The sequence below is a fragment of the Nipponia nippon genome, unplaced genomic scaffold, assembly GCF_047370975.1.
Source record: "Nipponia nippon isolate SJK-2023a ecotype South Korea unplaced genomic scaffold, ASM4737097v1 scaffold_6, whole genome shotgun sequence".
In the NCBI taxonomy this organism is placed as follows: domain Eukaryota; kingdom Metazoa; phylum Chordata; class Aves; order Pelecaniformes; family Threskiornithidae; genus Nipponia; species Nipponia nippon.
In genome coordinates, this window is record NW_028262380.1 from 13,700,767 (window position 1) to 13,727,978 (window position 27,212).

The window sequence follows — 27,212 nt, forward strand, 5'->3', positions numbered from 1 at the left end:
AATGGATTTAATACAGAAGGTAAATCTGATCCATTTAGAAAGAGCAGTCCATATAGTCAGAGGTGTCCACAACCAATGGGCCTGATGGATTTGCTGCATTGACGAAATGGTGCAGAGCGGGAAACATGGTGGGGGATACGGCAGAAAAACAGGAATAAGCAGATCTTTAAATCTCATTAAAATTCATGGCGAGAGCATGAATTTGGCACAGTGGAGGGTTTCCAAATGAGGCTTCAGTTCCTCACACCAATGGGCAGGCGAGAGGACTGTTGTTATTCTGCCCTGTTCTATACGAGGAGTGAATATAATAGTGTCGCATGGTGTTTGCTTTTGTAGTGGTTCATTTTATCTCACTGCATTCCCATCTAAAACCACAACAAACGTGGTTAGCAGCTAATGTGATGGTTCTTCAGCAGCAGCATACTGATATGAACTTTTATGTATGCTCAGCACTGTAACATCATTGAACTCTTGCTCGCTGCGCTGCTATTTAATGCTGCTCTAGCTGCCTCTGACAAGTTGATGTACTGGCACATCAGGACCCTGTACTGGTACATCGTAGGGAGATAGGATGATCAGTAACCGCCGTCCCTTGCAGGGCAGTGGTTATAAATACACTTCAGGAGGAGATCACTTCTTAGCCTTCTCTTCTTTCAAAACATATTTTCACTTTTCTGTATTATGGAGATGGTGCTAACATCAGCAGTCTCGCACTCGTAATCAAAGATTCCAAAAACCTGATGTGCTGTCATGTGTCTTTGATTATGCAGTGCTATGGTTTTTTTGCCATTAAAATGTACAAGTTTAATAACCAACAAACTTACATTTCTTGCAACTTACACGCTTATGCACTGTTTCTTTGTTATAAAAGTGAAATACTTGGAATCTCCTTGGGAAAACAGATAATTCTGACCTTTGAAGAAACCATAGAAAAGCTTATATCCAAAACTAGTATTAGTTATTTCATTTTAGTATTTTCTTCTTTTCTGTTTGGTTTTTGTTTCTTCACCTATTTGTGTAATGAAGCCATTAGCAAGTTTACATTGGGGCAGCAATTAATGAAGATTAGTTTAAATATTAGCTTAAAAAAAAGTCATCTGCCACTTGGCGGGTGGGAGAAGTCATGATTAAAGAGTCAATGTAATGACTCGGTAGCACATTTGCTCTTCAAAGTTTTAAATACTGTACGAGCAAAAATTAAGAAGTGGCAATCACTTCAACAGGTGATGTTGTACCCTTGTCTTAATGTATTTAGAAATCTAAACAGCTAAGCTCATTTCTGTCTTCAGAAGTTGTGCAGAGTCTTTACATGTTCTTGTGTAGCATGTCGTCTGGACATATTCTAGCTCAGACTAAAATCTGAAAAAGTAGGCAGCTGATGCTATTTTATTTAGTAGTTATTTTTAAGCCCTCTTATAACTACACTTTGCACCTTTTTGTTACCTGCTTTTTGCCAGTATAATTTAGATAGCTTGCCCTAATATTCTTAGTTGTTAATATATTGTTGCTCAATTGCTCTGCAGTGGGGACATATTTCTTTTCTGATTAATTCAGTGATTTAGACTAAAGGACATGGTCAATAAACATGTAATACAGTAAATATAATGAAATAAACAGCAAAAGTGAAAACAGAACAAAAAAAACCCACCCAGAAGCCCTCCCCTAACCTAAAAATGAGCAAATCTCAGATCGACTCCTCTCCATTTCCTAAATAAAATCAATGCACACACACACAAAGTAGTGTATCCCTTTCCAGTCTAAAAAGGGTCCGATTCTGGCAATAGATGTTCAGCTCTCACTGAGCAGTACTTCCTAATGCTGTCAGAATATTCTGCTAAAGGGGAAAAAACCCCAAGCCCTAAAAGGCCTGAAGGGTTATTGAAGGAGATCTGCATTCTTTCTGTTAAATCTAATTAGGAATTTAGAATAGGTTTATCCAGGTTTTACCCATTAAACTTTGACTGATAAATTTGAAAACAAGCACTCCATCTGTAAGGTAACTACTTTTGATACCAGATTGCTAAATGGAAAGGCAGTTATGTTTAAGTCATTAGAGTGGGTACGTATGTGTTCTGCCCTGTTGTTTCCTAGCATTATCACTGAATCTACAACATAAATAAATGACTATGTAAGCTCACAATATCTAGTTATGGTTTATGTTTAACCTGTGTTTTAAATCATTTTCATGCTGCTTCTGCTGTGGTAAAAGTAAAATTAGGATGTCGTCATGCTACTCAGTAAAAACTAGGGGCCCTAGGGGCACTGGATTACAAATTGGTGGAGTTAATTCACATTGTTACATATAGCAATAAATTACAATTTAAGCATAAAACCTGTTCAAAAAAACCGTGCCTTTTAATTATAAAGTAACAGAAAGCTGGATTAAATAGTGGGTCATTGTTTGCTAAGTCTTTGAGCTGTAGGATAGTCTATGGTGTTGGTGGGTTTTGTTGGGTTTGGTTTGTTTTTTTTCATTCACAAGGACCCTTATTTTTCTATCAGAGTTAGCACAGCCCCATGACAGTCGCAGCTCCTGTGGAGTACCAGCTGGGGCTCCTTGCAGCATCCCCTACCGGTTTATTTATGATACAGCTTTGGCACCAGTGTTTGCTGAAACCACACTGTTCTTAGGACACTGCCATTGAAGTCAAGCTGTTATAACACCTGCTGTCAGCATGTGGAAGAAGAGAAAAAGAAAACAAAAATTGTGGATGTGGAGAAATTAGGCGGCTATCATGGCACTGAGCATTGTGTCTGCTTGCTGCTTTGTTTCTGCCGAAGTAGCAGCAGAAGGGAACCTCAGTGTTGTTATTGATGTATCTCAAGTGCTACAAATCCCTATCTTTCTTTCTTGTCTGTTGTTTAATTCTTAATCATTTGCAATAAAATATTCAGCTATCTAGTCCATGGAACAATACTTAGCTGATCTGGTTTCCCTACAACAGAAAACTAAACCGGCCCAAACCCTCCTCATACGCAGATATTACAGTTGCATTGCTCACTGATTTTTTTAGCAGATTGTTCCATTTGTTTTCTGTTGATACGACTGATAATATATTGGATTTTAATCCAATTTGTAGAAAACTATTTGATAAACAAATGTGTTATCGAGGAAAATGAGCGTCATTTTTAATAGCTTGGGAAACTGCTATGTTTTGAAACGCTTTTATCAAAACTTTAATAGGCACAGACCTCTTAAGGAAACAGATACAAGGCAGGGAAAGAAAAGACTGCTGTGGAGACTAAGTTTGATTAAAATGTTTTGGTAAAGAATCCTTAATTATTTTAAAGAAAGCCACAGTGGGGTCTTTTCTCCTGTGCTGATAAGAAACTGGGAAGTTTTCATATTACATTCAAATGTGTGATGTGAAATGAATTAGTTATTAGCTATATCTCCTTGGGGCATATGCACTATAAATAGCTTTTCCAAGTCTATCGCTTTATTCTGCTCTGCACTGTATTGTCAGATTACAGAACAGAGTAAAAATGTCTCCAATCGGTTGCACTCTGAAGCAATGCATATGATACAGATTTGGCTTTTGCAGACCAAGGTTTATTTTTATGGTACACAAGCAAATGGAGAACTCCTTGGTTCACCAACCCCTAATTTTTCAGAATCCCGGGAAAAACAAAGCACCTGTTGTTTCCGTCACCTGCAATTGTTGTCAACAACAGCAAGAAGGGGGAATCTAGGTTTAATTATTGAATATGATCTATTGTACTACCAGTAAGGGTGGAAAAAGGCTTTTTAGTTAGGGCTGTGAAAAGCCTTTACTGTGAAGCCAGGTATCAGCTGTACTGGCTTTATGTTTTGTCATAATAGCAAGGACAAGTAAGCTGGGGCCATAAATTAGTTCACAGCTTTCGACTTTGAAAAGGGGTTTGATTATAAACCCAGAAGACCACGGTGTTTTTTGTGGTACATGAACCATGGCGAGTTGTTCATCTAGAGTTTTGTTCTGTAAGAAAGACGAGGGGCCGCTGTCCTCGCTGTTAATACCCTGCCTTCACACTAACAAACCCAATGTGCTGCCCAGGATAGCTCCAGAGAGATTTCCTTTACTTGCAGTTACCAGAGTCGGAGGATGTTAAAATTGCCGTGGGCTTAATTCTCTACCTGTTCAGTTCAAAATTCTTATAAATCCAGGATTATTAGAATCATAGAATTGTTTAGGTTGGAAAAGACCTGTAAGATCATCAAGTCCAACCGTTAACCTAGCACTGCCAAGTCCAGCACTAAACCATGTCCCTAAGCACCACATCTCCCTGTCTTTTAAATACCTCCAGGGATGGGGACTGAACCACTTCCCTGGGCAGCCTGTTCCACTGCCTGACTACCCTTTTGGCGAAGAAGTTTTTCCTAATATCCAATCTAAACCTTCCCTGGATCACCCTAAGGAATCTACATCTTCATGTTGATGTTTATAAAAGCTATAGCTACTTCCTCAATGTTGAAAATAACAGTTTGAACAAGAATGCTTATCACCATGTTTTGACCATTTCCTTGATTTTTTAGGTTGTCCAGGTCTATTCATAGTTGTAATAGGTAGTGTACAGACTACAGCACTGAAGGTTACTGTGGCAAACTCTGCCACCCAGCCAGGTCCCAGCCTGGCTGCTCGTACTGCCCTTCAAGAGTTGTAAACATCTGGCGAAGACTCTCAGTGTGTAAGGTGGTAGCAGCAGCCTTGCCTTCTCAGTTGGGTAGCGGCAACCTTCATGCCATGTGAAGGATGGTGAGGGGAGTTTGTGAGTCAGTTGTGCAGGGAGACATCCCCAAAAGATCACCTTCTGCCCTGTGGCTTCCAGAATTGCAAAGTCCTGGCCGATTTATCACTTTTCAGTCCTCTTCAGTGCAGACACGGTTAACAGGTCTATACTAGTTGTCTGAATCTCGGCGAATGGGAATTCCTGTTCTCAAGTACCACATGGCCTGTAGAGGTTTCTAAAAAAAGTTGGTGCTGCTTCTGTTTTGAAACACAAGATCCCCGAATGCTTAAGTATGCAAGTCAGAAGTGCCTTGGCTTAAAGTCACCCAATTCTGACTTAATTCTGGTTGAGGTGGACTCAAACTCTGACTGAATCTGTGGAGGGTGTGGAGGGTCCTGAGCTATAGATGCGTTCAGATTCTTAGTGAATTCCCTGAGCTTGTGCTGAGCTCTGTGTGGGGCTGCCTTGTGTGTCCACCTGGTTCGGTAATGCTGTAGAAGAGAGGGAGAAAACGGCAGGAGAAGGGCTGAATCCTTTTTTGTGCGCTACCCATGTTGAGGCAACTTGGGAACTGAGACAATTTGGTTTCAGACTTAGCCTAGGGGAGTTTGAAGGCACTTGTTCCAATTTCTACCAGGCTTCTACCTCTTCACTGGCTTTCTACCAGGTGAGAGGCAAAGCTGGATTGGGACTTTCGGCGTCCCTGCTGTCAACTGAGCCCCCACCCTGGGCAGCGATGGACAACTGCCGACAGGATCTGTAATGCTACCACAGCAGGCTCTAAGCATATCCCGTACCAAATGCTCCCCCAACCATTCAACACCAATTGCACTGCTGGTCGTCCTGCTCTGCGTCCCTGGTCTCACTGGAGTGTGGCACTTTGTGGCATCACAATATTTCTTTCTGTATCGGTATCTTGAGGTTCAAATTACTACCAGGCAGCCAGGACCCAAGAGCTGAGAGTCAGGGAGAGAATAACAAAGGTGAAGGCTGGCCCTTGAGTAATTAGCAGCAGTGTGGGGAGGTAAGCAAGTGTGCTTAGCTACTCCTCTCGTTTCATTAACGAGCAATGCACTTGTGTGATTGCATCAATAAAATGGCATAAGACAAAACGCTATATTGCTTTACAGTGGCTGCAAATTTTCTGCTGGGGTGAAAAATAGTAAGTACAGGTTTAACATACATTAAATATTTTCATGTATTATGGCGTATTTTAACTTGCTTGAGTGATCTTGCACGCTGCCTTGGAGGGATAGACCATAAATACAATTATTATTATCCTTTATGCCAAAATGACATTGACATTGGTCGAGATTCTCATGCGAACTGAATAGCATAGCTCCAGTGAAGGAAACGGACAGATATGGTACCTTCTGTTTAAGTTGTCAGGGTTGGCTGAATTCTCAGTTAATTTAAAATCCTGCTTTATGGCCTCTATTACACAGGTTTCTGCCCCCTCCTTGAAGTCTCTCTTCTGGAGTGACAGAATGTAACCATAAACGTTGTTGCTTTTTGTTGATTTTTCTTCTGCTTTATTGTATGTGGGTTTGGTTTTGTTCTTTGTAAGGTAACAATCCGTGTTGCTTCATAGGCTTGTAGGGAGGTCTTTCTGCTTCTTTTTTTCCTTGTAATGTAAGTCTTTAGCACTGGATGAAAAAGCAGACGATTCAATTTTAAAATGCAAACAGAGTCCTCATTTTCGTGGCTGGCAAACTTTCCCTTTTATCCCTCAGCCAACTTCTATCCAGTCCACTGGTTCTCCTCCTCTGTGTCATGCTTGCTAACTTTTGCAGATTAATTTTTTATGAGAGATACTATTAAAATGACTTTGGAGATTCACATAAATTATCTCTGCAGCTTTCACTTGCTCTTTGTTGTTGTGAAGAATTTACTAATATTTCTCCAGTGCAGCCTGTATTCTCTAAATCACTACCGAATGTTTTTCTAATTTGTGCATTAAGTAATTTCAACTTGATTTTTTAATGAAGTAAAATATTAAGTATGTTATGTAAACTTTAATCCTGGGGGAAGGGAAGCAGGGAAAATGTGTCAATTTTGTTTTGTCTTTTACACAGCTACTAAATCTTCATGAAGTAAGTTCAGCTGAGCCCTGCCTGCTAGGAGCAGCCCTGGTAGCTCCTGTGCCATTGAGGTGCCTTTCTGAGATGCAATTCTTTTTTGTTGTTCCCTCAAAGTACAGGGGCAGCAGTTTTTGCTATTGTTCATCAGCAGAGAACTGTAAAATGAGGCTTTGCTGTTTCCCTGACTCTTCGGTTTGTTCCCACCAGAAGAGGAGAGCAGACAGAGCCTCCCTTTGCACTTCCAGATACATGTCCTTGAGTGCCAGAGTTTGAGCAGGAATTTATACTCATACGGGAGGAAATTATGAAATGAGTGGTTGTGTTTGGTGCATGTTTCACTCTTTGAAGTCAGCAGGAAAACACCATTTATTTGCAGTGCCCCAGTGTTTTGCCATAAATGACTAGGGCAGAGAATTCATGTAATCCAGGCTATAAAACTGATCAAAATGGCAAGACTGGAAAGTGCAGCCCCTGTGGTACTGGAAAATAGGGAGATGCAAGCTAACGGGAGGCCTGCAGGGTGTGTGTAAACAACCTGCTCAGTCCTAAACTCCTAAAAGATTCACTGCTATGGTCTCTGAGATGATGATTTTTACATTTGAGACAATAACGATGAGTGTCCCTTACATTTTTAAGAGTTGGTGAAAATTCTATACTTTTATGTATTTAAATATTTGTATTGTGCAAAGCTGTGCCTACAAACCTAAGATGTGAGTTAGCCCTCTATTTTGTTCTGCAAAACAGAACATATTTTAATATCTAAAAGTCTTCTATAAGATAGAGCCTCCAGGATTATTTTAATGTTTGTTTGTCTTCTAGTAAAATCTTGGAAAGTTTTTATTGTTGTGAATGAATTGATTCTGCTTTGTTGCAATTTCATTTTAAGGGACTAGGTCTTATGTTTGGGAGAGCTGACTTAGGGCCAGGTTCGCCATGTGAGTTTTTATCATCTTAGAACCTTATAATTTGCTTGCAGTTCACTTTTGAGGTGCCAAACTGCACATAACCTGAACTTCTGTTACTTCTCTAATGTACCGCGACAGCATTGTGGTTTACTTAAGGGTTTTCCAACATTTATGATTGGTAGGTAGTGCATGTACAGGTATGAAGGTTAATTAAATCAAGAGGTGAGGTTTGTAGAACAGGGAATGCTTCATTAAGCCCTGTGTGAATTAACATGTACAATCTGTTCACAATACCCCAAGTGCCATTCACTGAGACAGTGTAATTACAGCTTACACACAGTTTCATTAGTTTGTGTTTCTTCTACTGCGGTTGACATGTATGTTGTCTTCACCGAAACCCTGCAACAGAGGAGGGACTGCTCGCTGGTGGGCATCTGAGCATACTGACATTCAGCAAATCATTTTTCCTTTGGGTTCTGAAATGTCTTATCCCAGATGTAATTAAGCTTGTAATTCATCAACTGACATTTTTTTTTTTCTCAAATTCCAGATTTAGCTGAAGACTTGTGAAACGGCTGCTCTTGTACACTTTTTTTTGCTTTAAACAGATGGGAAACAATAATTATCTTTCCCCACTGCTAGTAGTTCATTTTTTGTTTGGGTTGTTTTTTATTTAAAGTTCATTCATTTTTATTTCAGGGCAAGATATTATGACACCCTAAAGATGCAGAGTCTTTAAGACACATCTTTCTTTAATGTGCATGGTGTTTAGGCAACCATAAAATCTGGGTGGCTGTGAAGATATGGGGGCTTCAGTGAAAATGTAACTGTATAGATTCCCAAGCATTTATTTTAATAACAACTTCTGCTACCAAGAACTGTGAATGCACTTAAATAGACTGAAGTGTTATCACCAGTCCAGGCAAATTTGCATCTCTTTTGGTATGCATTTAGTTGATTCCCAGAGAAGGACTGTTAAAGCTCTGGTTATGATCTCTGCAAGTGAGAGACTAGATGCATACATAAAAATCCTGGAAAGTCATGTGAACATATTTAATATTACCCTTATGATAAGTCCCACGGGCCTATTCAGGTGAGAGAAATTAAAGATGAGGAAGCACTCGAAGGCACAGGTCTGTAGACAGAAAAGCAATATTAATGAGGGTAATAAAGAGACTAGTGAGGAGGAATGAATGATGAGCTTTATTGCAAATCTTACCTGTACATTATTTCTTTATATTAAAAAAACCTGCATAGATGTTCTTGTGCGAAGTTGCTAGACTAACGTAAGAAGAGAATACAGCTGGGATGTAACAGAGGTAGCAGTAAAACCAACCTTCCGTTGTCCTCTTGTTGTCCTATTAATATCTTTAATTTATGTTTAGAACTGCTGTATTAAGAGAATACATGTTAACATCCATGCCGTGTGGTATCCCAGCTCTGCCAAATCATGGCAGGTGCCACGGTGGTAGTGATCTTCTGCCATCAGTGCTCTGGCTGTAGGCTGGAAATCCTGAGAAGCTTAGGGCCTGCTCCAGAACTGTTTTGCTTTGTTGCCTATTGTAATATTTGGTATCTAATAAAGTAATATTAAAATATTTCACAGAAACTGCCTGCCTAGATTTTCTTATGCTAGGAATTACAGTGTTTTGTTTTGAGATGACATCCTAAGTTAGTATCTCTGTTCTTTAGGTTTTTGATAGATTGCATGTATCTTCTGATTTTTGTGAGTTCTAATATTATAAAATACTTTTCATGTAAGACCATTCCACAGGGAAAGTTAGCACTAAAACATGTATGAAATTATACATGGACTTAAGTTAGATCTTAACAGTGTATAAATTATTGCACAGACCTAGGCTGATGTAACTTCAGAAGCCGTTGTCTGCCAAAACCATCCTAATCATCTGACGGTGTTTCAGCAGTAGCACGTTTTGGGGCAGAACTTCCAACCTTTGAGCACATAGTGAAGAATTATAGGAAAGCAGATAAGGGAATAAGGGACCTAAAATGTCATCCATTTGCATCATGTAAATCCAGAAATGGGTCTCTGCTGCTGCAAAGCACAGACTGCCTGGCAGGCAGACTGTGAGGAGAAAAAAACTAGCATGACAGCTCTGGTTTAGGCACGTTGTTTTGTGAATTTATGCATGGAGAAACTATTGACTATTAGCTTTAGGATGATGCATAGGAGCTTTTAAAAAAAAATATATATGTTTTAATATTTGGCCTTTGAAGTGAAGGATTACATTGAGTTGAGGCTGTCTTTTATTTGGGTCAGTACAACATACATCATGACTACGAGCAGTTAGTTGTGTCTTCTCAAAATAAAAGGCCTTGTGTTATTTATTCACTTCAGTGCCACAAGAGTGTATGATGCCTTATAGGTGATTAAAATGAACATGCCACCAGAATCTTATAACTTAGACAGTGCACAGCAAGAGGTGACAAAAAAAAGGCAGGTAAGTACAGGATGCATGAGGGTTACAGTGGCAAAAGCTCAAGGAAATGCTTTCATATACCAATAAAAGCTTTCACTTATGCCTCACATGTTTCTTCACTGCATGTTGCCTGTGTCTCTTGCTGGTTATTTGATTTTTGGTTTTGTTAATGTATTCTACTTGTAGACTTTGGTCCTGATATTATTTCCCTTGAAGTCCCTGGAAGGAACTCCGAGTGATTTTAACAGTGTTGGATCAATCTCAGTAAGCAAAGACTGTTGGAAATGAAGAATCTGGCACTTTACACTTCTTTTCAAAGGAAGTGTTTTGTAAGAATCAATAATGAAGCACCCTGTAATTTTTGTTCCTGTAGTAGGTATAATATTATGAACAAAAATAACGCATGCTTCATCATAACTACCCAAATACTAAGTGGAAAGGTTTGCTGTTCTTCCCCTGTTACATCCCACTTACCTCTAAGTGTGTATCATTTGTCCAGACAAATGTTTTATTTTCGACAATGTTGAGATTATTGTTGTGAAGATATGGAATTGTTTTGGGGTTTTTTTTGTTGTTGTTTTTTAAATATATCTTTCTGTCTCAGTTAGTAAACTTTTGTCATAATTAGTGCTGTGGATAAGTGCATCACTGCATACATCTCGCTTGAATCCTGTTGATCTCCTTGTCTCAGTGATATTTTGTAGTAGATTCCTAAATACTTAGTGTAGAACATTGTTATTATTAGCTTTAAGTATGGTGGTTTTTTCATTTAATGAAGTTTTCCTTACCTTTGTATCATAAGAAAATTTCAAATGATTATGTTTGCACAAATTGTTGCTTTATCATGCCTTTAATGTTAATGCCTCTAGTATTATGCCTCTTGCTTGTGTCCCATCTATTCAGTTTTATCCTTCTTCTGTTTCTGCCATATCCTTTTCAACAGTATTATGATCGCTTGTGAGTTTACATATAATGTTTCATTATTCTAAAGGGTTCCCACCAGCTTGATGCGAATTTCAATTTTTTAAAAGTTGAAAATCATTTAGACTAATATGGTCTGCATTGACAGAACTTGTTCTCAAATGCATAGGGCAAACAGGATACATGTACATTACATGCTGTAAAATGTGGAGAGAGGAGCAGACGACTTTGACATTCATGTCCGAGTAGCAAATGGTAGAGTCTGCCTTGTAACACATATATTGGTGTCTTAAACTTTACATGAGGGAGAACCACAGAAGTGGAAGAAAACTATTTCCCTTTCTATGGAGATCCCATTATTTTCTGGTAAGTGGATTTGAGGGAGAAATTTCTTAACTATTCAGATATGTAAATATGCAGACAGATAACTCATGACAGCTGCAGAAATATCTGACTCTCTTTAAAATATTTTTTAAATCCCATTTGTTTGTGTCTTTTATGCCCCTTCAAAAAATATATCATTGCCGATTTTGTTGATGGTATATACCTAAGAAGCACCAAACAATATAAAAACATTCAGTGTATCAAATGGAAACAGATGTTTAATAAAATGTAATGAAATTTATTCACCTGTTTATGTGAGTGCTGCACATGTTTGATGGGTATAACTATTTATTAAACAGCTTGCCCATGTGTTGCCAAATAGTGGATTAAATTCTAGTAAGTCTGCTTAAGTAGCTCTGTGCTCATGAATATGATATTTAGTCTATTTACACCTTTCCAACTGGGTTAAAATGTCAAAAAGATGTATTTTTGTAATATAAGCACCTCAATTCTTTTTGACATTATTTTCTGTAGCTCATTTTATATGCGTATCTTTCTTTTATATTATCATCATGATGGTATTAATTTGGATGTGCAAATTAGCTCTTCATGATGTTGTCATGTCAGCATCTGGATTCAAGATGTGCTGTTTCATAAGCATCACATCCTATTGCGTTTCATCAGAGAGTCCCACTTTCCTAATCTAATTATTCATAAGGAACCTTGGGGATTGTGCTAATGGGCATCAGAAGCTATAAAGAGTAATGAAAGTGGTTGTGTTACTGCTATGCAATTAAGTGTATATAGAATACCATTCATATAATTAAATTCAGAATTTTTACTACTCTTTTTCTCCTTTATAGTACATTAATTATTTCTCGGAAGTTAAAAATAATACTAATGAAGTTTAAGAGCTTTTTGCGAGAGTTGTAGCGTTTATAGTCACAAGTTGATTTTGGCTTTTATTTTTAAAGGCCTTCAGCAAGTAAGCAGACACTTGTATCAAATTATTTTTATGGATTTTTCATGCTTTATGTGAAAAAGCGGGGGATGTTTCTGACTGAGGCAGAATTTGAACTGCTGGGAAGCTGAGGGGGGATGTGCTGTGTGTTTCCCGTTTAATATGATGTGCGTTGGTTTGCTTGGGTGCAATGCCCATTATGCTGCTGCTGCTGGTAATGTGTGTCAGCAGTCACTGCAATTTGTAAGTTCAGCCTGACCTTTGGTCTGGGTTCAGTTTTCTGTCTTTGTTCATTTGGAGTAAGTGTTTTGATGAATGAAGATAAAGTATTTAGATCAACTAGTCAATATGTTTTCCGCTGATAATTCCATATTAATAAGTGCTGATGGTTAGTATCTTTAAGGTCTACTGACAATCTGATTGAAATCAATGGCAGTTTTGCCTCATTTAGTTCAATGGGAGCACGAATGAGTCTTTAACCAGCAGAAAATTATAAACGCCAATCGCTGTTCATGTGTCATTCAGTATGAACAAGAGTTTTTATGGTGCTGTCAGGCTGAAAAAAATCCTTTTCTTTTTTGATAACAAAGCTGCATTTAGCTGAAGTAATCCCTAGGGAGCCTGTTAGAGGTGTTTCAGCTTTGTTATTCCCAACAATAGGGAATGTGGCCACTCGCTGATTCTACTTAAGTAGTTGCCACTGCTCAAAATAGCTTTGGAGACTGCTGTGCTGCTGAAATTCTGCTGCAGACATCCTGCATTAACCGAGTTATCTTGAATTTTCATGTGAAATTCAGACTTTATTTTAATGCTGTGGCGTACATGATATTAAATACGTTGTTGCAGTTCCTTTTTCCAGAACACTACTGGCAGCCATGATGCTCCAGGGACTGTGAAAGCATCCTCCATCTTTGATTATACACAGCTGGTTGGGATCTCATCCTGTGTTCTGGACTGCCTTCCTTTTCTTAACCATAAAAATCCCACTATCATTTTGGAATTGCTCATCTGCTTAGAAGCCTACTACAAAATCGATTGGTAGCTTCATAAAACAACTCTTCCAGGATATCCTCGTAGTTTTCTCCCCAGGTACCCACCAGGAGAAATGAACTGTGAAGTTTGAATGAGAGTTTAATAGGTCCAAGTCCTGTCTGACCAAATGACTGCATGTCAGAGGGGGACTGACAGCTTCTCTCTAATCATTGCTATAAAAGCAAAAGGAGAGAAGAAAGAGGGGGGAAAGTGCACAGAAAGCCTGGTCTCGGCTAGATTTCCAGATTGCTTAGGGCTTTAAAGGTCAAAACCAAGACCTTAGGTTAGTACCTTCTTAATTACTAGGAGACAACCTTTAAAGCACAGGAATAGCATGCTTTTGGCATTACTCAGCAAGCAAGGGTCTGCACTCTACAGGAGTTTGTGCTTTAAAATATTCTTAAAGTGCAGCAGTATATTGGTAGGTCATTAATCTACCCTTACAAAGGCAAATAAGTTTTGCCTCCAAGAGAAAAAGTTATATTCATCTTACTGTCTGCACAAAATACTTGTGGTGCTTGGGGATATCGGTGACCTGCAGTTCGGTTAACATTGCCACATTTTGCACCGTGATTAAGGGTTCTGATGCAATGACTGGCAAATTTTCTAGCCATTTTCTGCAGTTGACCATTGCTGTTCCCATTTGCTCTTGTATAAAACTCAGCATTGCTATCGCGTACCTTCTAAGCATATTCTCTGAGGTAACAGACACGTCTGAAAATCAGTAAATGTGAAAAGAAAACCTTCAATCCAATCAACCAACCTTGTGTGTTTGTTTGTTTGTTTGTTTGGGTTTTTTTCATTTTACAGTGGTAAGTTTTATATTTTAATATTTACATTTTTCTCTGGTAATTTATGTTTTTCCACATTATCTTGGTTTCCTTTGATTACAGGGTAAAATCCGTCATTCTCTGCACTAATGTATTAAATAGTGACCAGTTGAAATAACATTCTTATTGGCTATTGGCTGCTTCCTACTCTCCCTATTACTTTTGCATGTTTGTGTTTTTCTACGTAAATATGAAAATAATTGTTTAGAACAATTTAGAACAATAAAAGATCTGATCTTGTATTCCTGCCTAGTGTGTGCATATCTTTACTCATCCAAGTAATCCTGGTTAATGGGCAGTATTTCTGGATATTCACCTAAAAATTTAAATAAAGCAAGCCTCTGCTTGAAGCTCGCACGCTGTTAGTCATTGCTTTGTTAGGCTTGACTTCTTATAATATTCTTTTGTTCTTGCACTTTATATACAAATTATTATTTCAATGATCCTTAAGTTTAATTTTGTGCAAATCAGATATGGGGGGGGTCTGCTGCCCATTTCATTGTCAAATCAGTTTCTGTTTCTCCTTTTAAAGCCAATTTTCACACACAAGTTCAAATCCCTTAGATCAAGAATATGCTCATTTACAAAGATTATAATTGATTTTTTGGCCCTGTTTTTAATACTTTGCACTGTAAATGACATCCCAGTGGAGAATAATCATCATACAGATGTTAGAAAGCTCCTTCCTGCCGAGTATGGTAATTGAAGTCTATAAAGTGTCATCAGACTGCACGTTGTTTCTAATTAGTACAAGGCAGTTTCTCTTAGCTTTGTCTAGTTTTACTGGCCTCTTTCCTTCATTATTTTACCAGCTGGCTCCTAAATCTTGTCAGTTACTCAAAAAACAGATGAAAAGCACGAGATTTTTCTTGGTGGTTCATAATGTCCTGCTTTCCTTTATCAAAAATATAAATTTTTATATGGTTTGATGCTGACTTTCTGAAGCTATCAGTTTGCTTTTAGCTCCAACTGGCCGCGTACTACGCTGGCATCTTTTGAAAGACTCTTCATCTCACATCATCAGGAGAAGCATTAGTGCAACAATAAATTTCTTTCCTCATAATAGGGCCTTTATGATAATGATTCTCATTTGTCTATTTTCTGAAAAAGGAACTCTTTTAGTGACTGCTTGATGGTTGGGTGTTTATGGCAGACATTTTCCCCGGGTATACTTGGAACAACCAATGGTGGGATGGAAGTGGGCAGATAAAAGCATTTCTTCTATTGAAAGGAGCTCAAAAATCTGTGCAAAACTACTGGGAAAAGGAGCTTCGCTGCCCATTTCAACTTCCCTGTGTGAGTGTACTTGGGTACAGGTCAAATCTTGAGGGCCTTATTGAGGGTTGGATTGTGCCTCCAGAACTGTACCTCCCTCTGGTAGGTCAGTTTATCCTAAAGTAGCATCCCTGTATTTCCTCATGTCTTTCTGCAAGCTCTTTCTGCCTTAAATAATCTGGGAATTTAAGGACTTTAGAAGAGAGACGGAGGTAAAGAATTTGCAGGCCCTGGCTGCTTTCTCCAGGCATCCAGTCTAAACATGGAAGACCAAAAAAAGAGCTGGCTCCCTTTGTGATACGACTCTGAGGCAGGACTCATGATGATTTTTTTTTTTTAAGGTGAAATTTGTATTTCTGCCTTACATGTAGTGAATGCCTTGTCTGAATATTCAGGTAGCACATCCAAAATCTGTCATGATGCATTGCTTACACAATTTCTTGTTGATTCCAATTGAATGACACTCCAATAATGTACAAATCCACATTTTTCTTGGAAATGGAGGAGGTTCAACAACACCTCTGTGAACAGCTAACAGACAATAATGTGTTGAGCTGACGTATATTCTGAGGCACCAGACTAAGATATAGGAGGCTGATTTGATCCTCTCTGAATTGACAGCATCCTGAGGAAATAATTTTGTTTCTACAAAACTTCTGTGTTTGGGAAGAAAACAATACACAACAGCTGTGATTTGGAGAAGGCCTGTAGTGTAAATCACTACAGAACTCCTTACTGGTTTCAGTGGAAAGTATACTTAGTACTTACAATATATTTAATACGATATTGCTTCACACAGTTAGTGCAAAGTGTGTGTAGAAGCAAACTTCTTTCTCACATAAATTAGCTGCTAATTGTGCAAGCTCATATGAGGCTATTAAACTAAAACCAGCATGTATTTCATCTGAGGTGGTGTTCCTAGCAAAGTGCAGTGTACATGTTGCTTTCTGAAGTAAAAAGAATTTATTTGCTGCTTTTTTGATAAGTATTGCATCACTTAGGGATAACGATGTGAAATAAAAATATCGCTGTAGTGATCCAGTTATTCCAGGGTTAAGAAATGGTGTCTGAGTCTGCATCTGTCCCCTTCACTGCAGTGCGAGGTCTGGTGGCAACAGCAAGCTGGCCTGAGCTGAGGAGCGCGATGGCTCTCTCCGCTCAACCAGCCTTTGGCAGATTTTCCAGCATCTACTCTGCGGTTCTGACTTGGGTAAAACTTTCCCCTTATCACGGTCCTTTGAACAACTAACCAGTGTGTTTCTCTACCGCTTTGCCTCGGAGAAACCCGTCAACACCTTTTCTCTTCATTCTGTATTTAATAGATATGTCAACGTTGCTTAATGGAGGATGGTGAAAAGGTATGTTTTGTAGTTAGCTCTGAAAGTGGCAGTGTGTCCTGACAGCAGCAATGTCTCGGGCACAGCATCACGCTAACATTGTTATATTGGCTCTGATGCCAATTCAATCGGTACTAGTTCAGATATTCCTCTGCAGTGCTCTTCTGCAATGCATAAATACACCCTCATGCAAACAAAAATTCAGAAGCATCTCAAGTACATATCCATCATTTATAATTACAGTGGGATTAAAATAGACTTGAGGCTTCAGTTGGCCTCATGCCTCAGAACTGCTCTATTGCAGCAAAGGCCGCTCTGCTTGGAGAGCACAGCAATAATTGCTACAGACTGTGTTTTAACAACTGGCGATGATTGTAAGGCACAGCTTCAAGGATACTGGGAGGGGGTTGGAAGCCTTGCACTTCTTTCAAGGGCTTAGATGTCTAAATGTTATCTGTGTGGGCTGCAAATTAGCAGCTCTCAAACTACCTGGCTCCAGGAGGCATGGCCTTGGGGAAGGTGCCTGCAGATTCATGTGCCATCACCATATGCTTTGAAGCCCCCCTGAACTGGGGAGGCTCCTAAGAAAATGAGGCCTGTCTTTGTAGAGGAGACAGAAATCTGACCAACTGATGTTTGTTTTTCCAGACTATTTTGTTTTTAACTTTTCAGCTTTAGCGGTATGCTGGCAGAAGCTATATTTTGCCTTTAACCTTTTGATGAAGAAGGAATGGTTGCGCTTAGTGTTAAAACATGATAGGCTTGAAGCTTTGAAGTCCATGTTCTCCAGTTGTGAAGGCAGTGGGAATGGTCGGAGTTGCCACTTGCAATATTGTATTATTAGACTGGAAAGAGCTTTCAGGGCTGTTTTATGTAATTACTGGGTTACCTGCATGCTGCTACGTTCCTCAAAGTAGGAAAAAAATCTGAAATTGCCTGACCAGCAAAGAGTTGGTGCTTTAAACACTGTCTGTAGTATTTGTAATATATGCTGATCTAGTCCTGTTATGTAATTGATGTCCTTTGGGAATATCCCAAAACAGGATTGTTTACTTCCTGAGGCTGTTAACAGTGTTTGAAGTTCCTTTATCAGACACAGACTGGGGAAAGGTGCATTGATTTTTAATGTCTTCTGTTCTTTAAGTAATTTTTTTTTAATTATAGAAATATAATGCATGTAAACTTGAGGGCGTATTTATCATTGGGTTTTGCACACTCCAGCTATCTAGAATTAAGTCTTTCAGGGCCAGGAGTTCCTCTAGTTCCTGACATAATAGGGTGATTTAGCATACTCTTCATTTTAAGCACATGAGTAATCCCATCTTTCCTCCTGTTTATTTAGTTGGAGATATATATATATATATAAAATAAAGACTTTGGCCTTTCGTGAACTGAATCTTATGAGATGAGCTTTTAGACCAATGTAAAGCTGTGTAAGCCACTACTAGATTTTTATTTTATTTCCACGCTCATATCAAACCTTAAAGCAGTAGGGTTGATAGTGAAGCTGATACAGAACAGTTGTCCTGTTCATTTTTAGACCAGCTTAGGGCAGCCTATGGTGTTCTCTCAGTAGCAGCAACCCATGTTAACACCAAAAAAATCTGTTTCTTCTGGTCTTGGGATCATTATATACACTTGCTAAAGAGATCTTGATGCAGGCAAGAAGAACTAATTGCATGATCTTTGAGCTTGGCTTTAGTTTACACACTTCAGCCGGCCACACTACCTGGGTAATTCTGAAAGGTCACAAACATTGATTTCAAAGGATGCTTAGAATGGATCTAATGTATTGTGATGTGCGTGATCTTCATCAAAGAAGTATCAGGCACTCCCAGAAGTCCCACAGTTATATGATCCTGTGACAGACCCAGAGGCAAATTCAGAGTTGTCAGCTGAATTGCCTTTGGAGCCTGCCAAGCAAACAGATGCTAATGTTAGATGAGTATCTACAGGGCTTGGCATCCTCCCGTGACAGCCAGCAAGCCCTGTGTGTGACCTTAGCTTGCTGGTCCGCTGCTGGGAGTCACAGAGGAGATGTCTCGTGATGTATAAGTTAGAGCTGTATGTTCCTCACAGTATTTGGATATACTTTATTTGGATCCTGTAGCCAAAGTGTCCGATTTAGTGTGGATTTGAACACTGCCATCTACGCTCATGCGTTAAGACTGAGAAAAGCCAATGCAGTTTGTTTTCCCTGTGCTAGCTCTACAGGCTCCAGAGCCCCTGCTACTCTGGGAAACCCCAGCCTCTGCCAGCTGTAGTAGAAAATCCTACTATAATTTGACATAGCAGGGTGTGAGTCTCTGGTGCAACACTGATCCCGATGAGTTGCAGTGACTAAGTGCATCTGCCTGAGTGAACGGGATGTTTGGGAGCGCTGTGACCCGCTGGCACGGAGGGGCCGGTGCCTGTGAGGGTGACATTCCACTGTTTCCAAAACATCGTGGCTGCCTGCGTGCTACCTGTTGAGAAATGTCCCCGGCTTGCGATAACCCCTGAGCCATGCCAAAGTGGTGTTTGGGGGAGAGCAATTTATCACAGCCAAAACCCTGTCAAGGTCCGCTCTTGGCAATTTAACCGTATGAATCGTAGCACTGCAAAGCCCAAGAACGTCCTGGAGCTCTCCTTCATTTACTAGCGCCAACATGGCTGTTGTGTCTCTACTTTCCTTGTCATCACTCTGCGCTTAAAGACTCTGGCTGTAGTCCAGCTCCTGGCTCCAGCCCTTCATGTTTTTTAAGATTATATCCCCCCTGCTTCACCCAAAAGCCTGCTCAATGGGGCTTTTTCTTCCTTGGCGCACGGTATTGTGAGGCTTTGTTTGCTAGGGCTCCATCAGTGTATTCATTTAACAACATGCATACTCATTTGAACTGAATGCAGGAACATTTAAGTCTCTAGACAAGTGATTAAGAGCTTTATTAAATAGAAATGTTTTGCTGAGCCACAGCCTGGATTATCTGTCACTTAGTATGTGTATAATCAAAACTGCTTCTCTGATCTTGGATAAAAACTCTGGAGGATCTGTTTCATTTTTTCCTTTGTGTAAAATGGGAATGCTAACATTTCCTTACGGACTTCCTTGGGTTCCTGGGGGGTTTAATGCCAGGAAAGCGCTTTGAACATGAGAACTGCTGTGACAGAATTACTGAGAGCTTTGCTTCTGGAATTTAATTGCTCAGTTAAGGGCGGGGGGCGGGAAGGAGTAGTTCAGAACCAGCTGGCAGTGAAATTCTGTTGAAGTTTGTGTGTAATACATGGGAAATAACATTCATATTGAATCTGGTTAGTCAGGATTGTATTTTAAATTTTGGATGACTTTTCATTACTCTGATATATTTCAAATTAATGATTTTCCTTTAAAATTCTAAATATGGGTGGGATTTTTTTTGTCCTTGTTTTATAATAGCCTTTTAGCAAAACTTGATGTTTGCTTATTGTAGATCATTGCAACTACTATGCACAAGCATAATCACTTCTGACGGTGAAAGTAAAATTAGTATATTTTAATAATTTGTACACTTTCCATTTTTGGCATTTATTTGCTCCAAAATGAGGGGTGAGGTTCAAGGCCTTTCTGTGCTCTCAATAAAACCCGGTTGCCTAGCATTTTTAACACTTGGCAGCACCATTTCTAATCTGTCTTTTGCTGGCAGCCAGGCTGTGCAGCTCCTCGGTGGGAAGTACCATGGAGCTGAGCAGAAGCTCCCAGCGCAGGCAGGCTTCCTTCTGTGAGTACCAGTTTAAACCCCGCTTTGGAAATTGTAAATACATAATGTGATGCCCATGGCGATTTTTTCCTTTTTGCCCTTCAGTGTTGGTTGGTAAGAGGAATGGACTGGTACGTTTCCTAATTGCGCTAATGTTTATAAAGTGGAGTGTTTCAAGCCTGTTGCTGAATCCTTAGCTTAGATGACTGCCTCATCTGACAGCAAATGCAGAAAGAAAGAAAGAAAGAAAGAAAGGTCGAGCTGCATTTGCTGCATTTTTTTCTCATTTTTTTCCAGAAATCTCAGAAGAGTAAATTACTAGTGTGTTTTACACAATGTAAGCTGTGAATAAACTTTTAAGGGATGTGATGTTTAGAAGCTTTCTGTGCATGTCTTTATGCTAAAATAGCAATTGATCTGCAGTGTTTTCTTAGTTTTAAGTGTTGCTTGTAAGAATAGCTATGAGCAGTGTTACCCAACGGCTTAGATTTACTGAAGGTGAACGGCTTTCTAGTGAGTTTTCCAGTTTGTTCAGGTTGAAGGGATCAGTGCTTCCCAGGCTTGGCTGCTTGGGACATCCCCAGCGGCTGAGGTACCTGCTGGGAGCAGGGCTGGAGTCAGCCCCTGCCCTGCCTGTTAGGACACAGGGAGGACCCCCAGCCTCGCAGCACTGAGGGGCTGCTCCGTTAGGGCAGGTGAGGCACTACCACTACCTGGGAGCCCCTAAATAGGTATTAAAAGAAATTGTAGCAAGCTTTTTATCAGTCCACTGAGTATTTCAGATTATGCAGGCACAAAGCAGTGCACTTAGTGACTTCAGCAAGGATAATAGTAACGTTAATTAGGCTTTTTGCAGAACTAATGACTGAAGCTTTGCAACATCTCGATGATCTAAGCAGGTCACCTTGAACACGAAGAAACTGAAGTGCATGTAAACTGTAGCCAAAATTTTGAGAAATGTGTCCTAATTTTCAGCTAGACCACACCTGACAAATGTTCCTTGACCTTATTTACTACTGAAGTAGTGGGAAACTTCCCATTTACCTCAGTGGGCAGAAGGTCAAGTCTCTTTGGCCTCTTTTCCTGGAGGCCTTGTACTCTGCAGGAGGGAGGCGGGTGCCAGAACCTCTGAAATGAGGGCTTTGAGCTTTCAAATTATGAATAAAAGGGGGGGGGGGGGGAGAGGTGTCACTTTATGAAAAACTGAATCTCAGTGACTTGTATTCAGTATGAAGTATTTTTTAGTACAGAACCCAGATAATCTATTTTACATATTTGTCCTGTACACAAAAAAATTTTTTTCACATTGGTTGTGCTCCAATAGTTGGGTATCATTTCCTGATTTTCTAATTTGAGAAATACAGCTAGAAATTAGCATGTGATTAAAAAGCCATTGAAAACATTTTCTAAGCTCTTAAAATAAATACATACAAAAATACTGGAGAAAAAACCCAACTCTGTTAAAGCTCAAGGCTAGAGACAGTAAATCACAGTGGTCATAGGTGCTCATAGAGGGGGTGCAAATTTTGGATTTGTTTTTTAGATTCTGTTTCAATTAAATTCTCTCTCTGAATGAGCATTGAATCTACATTCAAATGCCCTGAATGGGTAGGTGTGTTCCTTGGTCCTTGAGGATATAGGGATGCATGGACCTGTGAAACCCAGCAGTATCGTGATGGGCTCATGACCAGCCAGGGCTGATGCAGGCCACCGAGGTGTGTACGTGTAGCAGGTTGGAGATTAAAGATGGAAAAAGGGAAAGATTTGCTCAGTGCTTGCCAGGATTTGAGGTTAGGAAATTTGTTGCCCCTTTTTCTTTTTTTTTTTTTTTTTTTTTTTTTTTTTACTATTATTTACTACCATCCCCAGCTGAAGTGTTCTTGTTTCAAGCAGCCTTTCAAGAGCTGTTCAGCATTCGACCCTGTGGTTTTGGATTTCACATCAGGAAGAGATTGTTATACTCAGGAAGAAAGGTGATATTTAGCCTGATAAACTTTGTGGGTTTGCTTGACAGGATTGAATCAGGCTGTTTAGCTTGTGCCCTCAATGCATTTGTCCTTGCTACCAATGAAGCCAGGCAAGGCGTCAGTTAGGAAAGCAACTACATGAAGCATAATGGACACACATCTCTGGATTTCATTCTGTTATTAGTTGATCACCTTATTTCACTGATTCCTGAAGCACTTATGCTATTAGCATCTGTTCAAAGTTTGCTTTGGCCAAAATCAGCTTCCTGTTGTGTTTTGCATTGCCCATACATCTAACATGGAGCAAACAGTTGCCATTTTGCAGCACAAACTCCATCAGGTTTTAAAGCCATAATAAACCAGAAAAAAAGCAAAGCGAAGAACTTGCCAGGGTGACACATAATCCCAGGGGCAAAGGGGCAGATAGAGTCTTCATTTCAAACTACTTTCTTCTGCTGTGGCATTTGCTTGTCCTCTTTCATGCTTTCTCAAGCTCTCGTGTGTGCATATGCTCTCTCATGTATGCTCTTTTGCACCCTTGCTCATGCTCTTGCTCTTCTTAACATGTTTGCATCCTCTCTCTCTTTCCCTCCTGATCTCGTGCATCCTTGCACTCTCTTTTTCTCTCATCTGTCCTTCTCATATGGCCACCTGGCTGTGTCCTGGCTTGTATCCTATGTTGTTTTGGTGACTTGGAGAGGTGATCAGGTAGTTTGTGTGTAGGTCAACAAAATGTCGTGTCTACCAGTAGAGTGGAGTCGGCTCTCTGGTGTGTTGGCTTTTAGCGTTAAGTTTCTGATCCAGCCAAGGTGGACAGTGTGATGTGTGATATTTTGCATTGTGTTTACTTGGATTTTTGAGGGGTGGTTTCTGGTGTCATGCAATCCCTGGATCCAAAATGGTGAATAACACTGCTGTGAACCAGAATGAATGTGTGTTACAGAGCCTGCTGCTTCAAGTAAGAAATTTTTCTGTTGTCGAGGATCTCTCTGGCAGCTATTTTAGAAAACAAGGATTCATCTGACCTCATACCTTTGAGGTTTTGCATACCTTGTTTTCTAGCTGCTTGAGGAAACCTTTGAAACTTCAGCTTAAAAAAAAGGTAGCAGGCTTTTTCTTTCCATCCATTTTTTTCTTTCCTTTTTTTTTTTTTGGTCCAAGTCTAAACTAAATTCTGACAACACAGCTCACCGTAACGGCCTTCCCTTCACACAAGATACTGTAATACTGCTCCTCTTTTATCTACCGTTTGTCCTTTTGTTTTATGGCTCTCTTTGTTGCAAGCTTCTTTGTTGTTTCTTCCAGATTATGCTCCCTGGGGACTTTTGTATCAGTGTGACTGAACATTGCTTGCAGCCATGCCAGATTGTGCTATGATCTTATTGGATTTCACAAACCAAGGTTAGGCCAGGTTAGAACTTGGTTGAAATAACATAGATGACAAGATTGCCTGCTAGCCACTGGGAACACGCACAACAAAAACCTGACCTAGTTGCTGTTTCAATCAGCTCCAGCTGACAGTGTTGCTATGCTGATTGTGGTGGATGTGATATAAGGGAGAAGTTCTGACCCGTTCTGACTGGTAGGATTTCACAGCTTTTTTTTTTTTTGAGAAAAGTACTGATGCTAATTCCAGTGTTCTGGCCCATTCCAAATCCTTTAATTCTCTATCAGGATTACACTGCAATTCAACAGAATATTATATTCTCTGATCTTCTGTTCCCTGTACTGTTGCATGATGTTGTTTGCCCTCAAAACTTGCTACTGCTGTCCAAAAAGCTCCATTTCCGTGCTGGGTGAAATAGTTTTGAAATTTTCTTTGCTTTCCTGATCTTCTGAGGAAATATATATATACTTTATATATAAAGTATACCAGGGCCTTCAAATGAAAGGCCTCAGAAAGGTAGAAATTATTAGTAGAAGTAACACAGAAAATTATAGTTGAGCTCTTCTTAGAGTTGCTTGAGATTTCTGACCAAAAGACTGTGTGAAGATGAGTAAGTATGTTCAGACTTTGCTTCACTGAGTGCATACTAGGTGGAAAATGGCATGCAGTTATGCTAGAGTGCCCCAAAACGATGCAAAGATTTATTGTATAGAAAAGGCTTTTCTAGTGTTTGTAAAGGTATTTGGACCTGTTTGTGTTATCTAGGAATAACCTATTAAAAACCCTTAAAATAAAACTGTAAGAGGCTAGAAAGTGAACATCAAAAAGTATATGGTGGTGTGAAATAAAGGCCAGAATTAATTTGGGCTACGTGTGCCAACCTTAGTTTCATCCCACCTCACAGTGAGCCTGAGGGAGGGCTGCTGGAGGGTTCGTTTGCCTGCATGCGTGCTGGAACAATACTCACGAAGTTGAGGGAAGAGCAGTACAATCAGCTTAGAGAGACGTTGATGTGCACAGATGTACGTTGATAGACTTAGGTCTATTAGAAAAGCTGCATATATCTAGCTAAGCAGCAGCTGTTGGGTACAACATAGCCATTCAGCACTTTTAAAGAGTGTAAATTGTGAAGCTGCAGAGGAATTAGTTAATGAGGTACAAAAGGGCAGAGGTGACTAGGAATCAGGGAATGAAATACTTCAGACTGGATCAGGGAAAACTTCCTGTCAGTTTAAGCTGTAGACTAACGTGATGTCTTTCTGTGAATATGTAAAATTAGTCCGGGAACTGAAGTCTGTAATGCATCATACCTGCTGGAACAACTTGCTGTGGCAGGATGTGGAGCAGATGACCAGGTGTATACCCCCCGTGGAGTATTTTCGTCTTTTGAAGGTTTTCAGTTTGCTTTTCTCAGTCACCGTCTGTATTTTGAGTGTCCAAGTTGTGCTTTTTAACTGAGTGAAAATGTGGCACATCGTGGCTTTTAGATCCAAGTTTATATACATTTCTGCATAGACAAAATGGGGAATTTAAAAATGGAGTAGGAAGATTAATATTGGATAAAAGCTGGGATTTGCAATCTGATTGGAAGCATTTGCCCATTGGCACTGAGGTTACCCATAATCGTTCTTAACAGGTAAATTATTTCCATCTCCGATAATCCTAATCGTTAGTGCAAAGCTTGGCACTGCTAGCAGAGATATGGAAGGTGTAGGGCAGGAGAGGGCTGGAAGGAGTCTTTCATCTCTGCCATCCCTTGCCAAGGGCTTACTGTACATGCAAATTCATCAGCTCTTCCATTATGGAGCATTTATATATCCTGGAGAGGGTGAAATCTGGTAGTTAATTGCTCTGTATGCTCAGGGGGCTGTTCTCCAATGGAAGAATCTGCAGGATGGGACCATAGTGGCTGATGTTGCTGCAGCATTAATAAATACGTAGGGGAATGTTCTGCAGAAGGGTATGAAGAGCTTCGTTGATTGATTCTGTTCTTACCTCCTCTGTCTTAGGAAGAGCCAGCCTGGCTAATCTTTTTTATGAAAACAGCATGACTAACATTCGCCTGCTGAACAGATAGGTTGGATAAGATTTATTTTTTTTTGGCTGTTGTTTTCAGCTGTTATTTACAGGATCAATAAAAGTGATTTTCCAATTCAAGGATAATTTTTTACCAACAAACTGCATAGCCTCTAAGGTCGGAATATTGGATCTGCTCTTTTTCAGAACAAGTTAATTTAAAAATGATAGGTAGTTTTCAGGTCAGAATTAGTTTTTCTAATAGAAAGGAGGGATGCATCTGGAAGAAACACCTTGTGGGGGAGAGAATTTTGCCTCAGAACATCATCATTACACACTGCCCACAGATATTTAATGTTTTAGCTGCTTTTCTTTAAACAATAATCACTTAACTGCACACAATATTTTAACGACAAATGCAATATAATAACAAAATGCAGAGCTGTTTTATTGTAAACCTGGTTCAGTTACTATTGAAGTCTGTGCAGATACTCCTGTGGACTTTACTGGGCATTGGCTGATGCCCTCTGTAAAGTGCAATATAATATTTTGTGACCATTGTGACCACAGAGAAGAGTATTTGATGCCATTGTGGAAGTATTCCAGGCCAGTAGTTAGCATATTCACACATATAAGTTCAAATGTCATTCATTCCTTTTGCACAGTTATTTTATCTGATTCTTTTGTGACCTGGTGAGAAAATCACATATACATTACACATGCGCACGCATACACACACAAATACACACGTATTTTAATAGATATTACATTCCTCCCCTCTGCATTTACCCTTCTCCCCCATTGCACGCTTAAGATAAGAGTCTCCATTCTAAAAGGACTGTCAGTATGAGACTTCTGCAGTTCTGCCTGTATGGTTGGGGTAAGATACAGCTTTAAATGAGTAAAATTATGCAGGTATCATTTTATAAGCAGGAGCCCACACATACTATCAGTATGAATTTTGCAGAATAAGAACAAAATAGCCAAGAAATGTTCTTCCACTGGAAGCACTACAAATGAACTTTACATGGCAGAAAAGTTTATTAGATTTTTAAATTTAAAAAAAAAGTGATTTTTTGGATCAAAGTCAACCCATCCCAAGCCCCAGAGCATCACCAGCCATAAGCAGAGTCTCTCTACTCTTCCTGTACTCTAGTAAGACTAGGGCTTTGGGGGTTATTACCTGTAAAATACACAGTCTGTGGAAGTCCACATAAAAATCAAAAGCCATTAACTTTGAGAAGCTTTGGACTCAGATCCGAAATATTGTAAGTCATCATGTTCCATTTTTCTCAAAGTCTACACATCCATA

The 27,212-nt window shown here is 39.6% G+C and overlaps 1 protein-coding gene across 9 annotated transcripts in view; it reads left to right on the forward strand.

The window, feature by feature from the left end:
- PPP2R2C (protein phosphatase 2 regulatory subunit Bgamma) overlaps nucleotides 1-27,212 on the forward strand; it is a 200,191-nt gene that overhangs the window by 111,844 nt on the left and 61,135 nt on the right. Inside the window, exon 1 of one of the 9 annotated variants that reach the window (XM_087737222.1) lies at nucleotides 20,508-20,551. The exons of the other annotated variants lie outside the window; for them this stretch is intronic. Coding sequence (XP_087593348.1) covers nucleotides 20,509-20,551 — 43 coding nt within the window. The 5' untranslated portion in view covers nucleotide 20,508. Of the gene's footprint in view, nucleotides 1-20,507; nucleotides 20,552-27,212 lie in introns of those variants that run through there. 9 annotated transcript variants of the gene reach the window in all.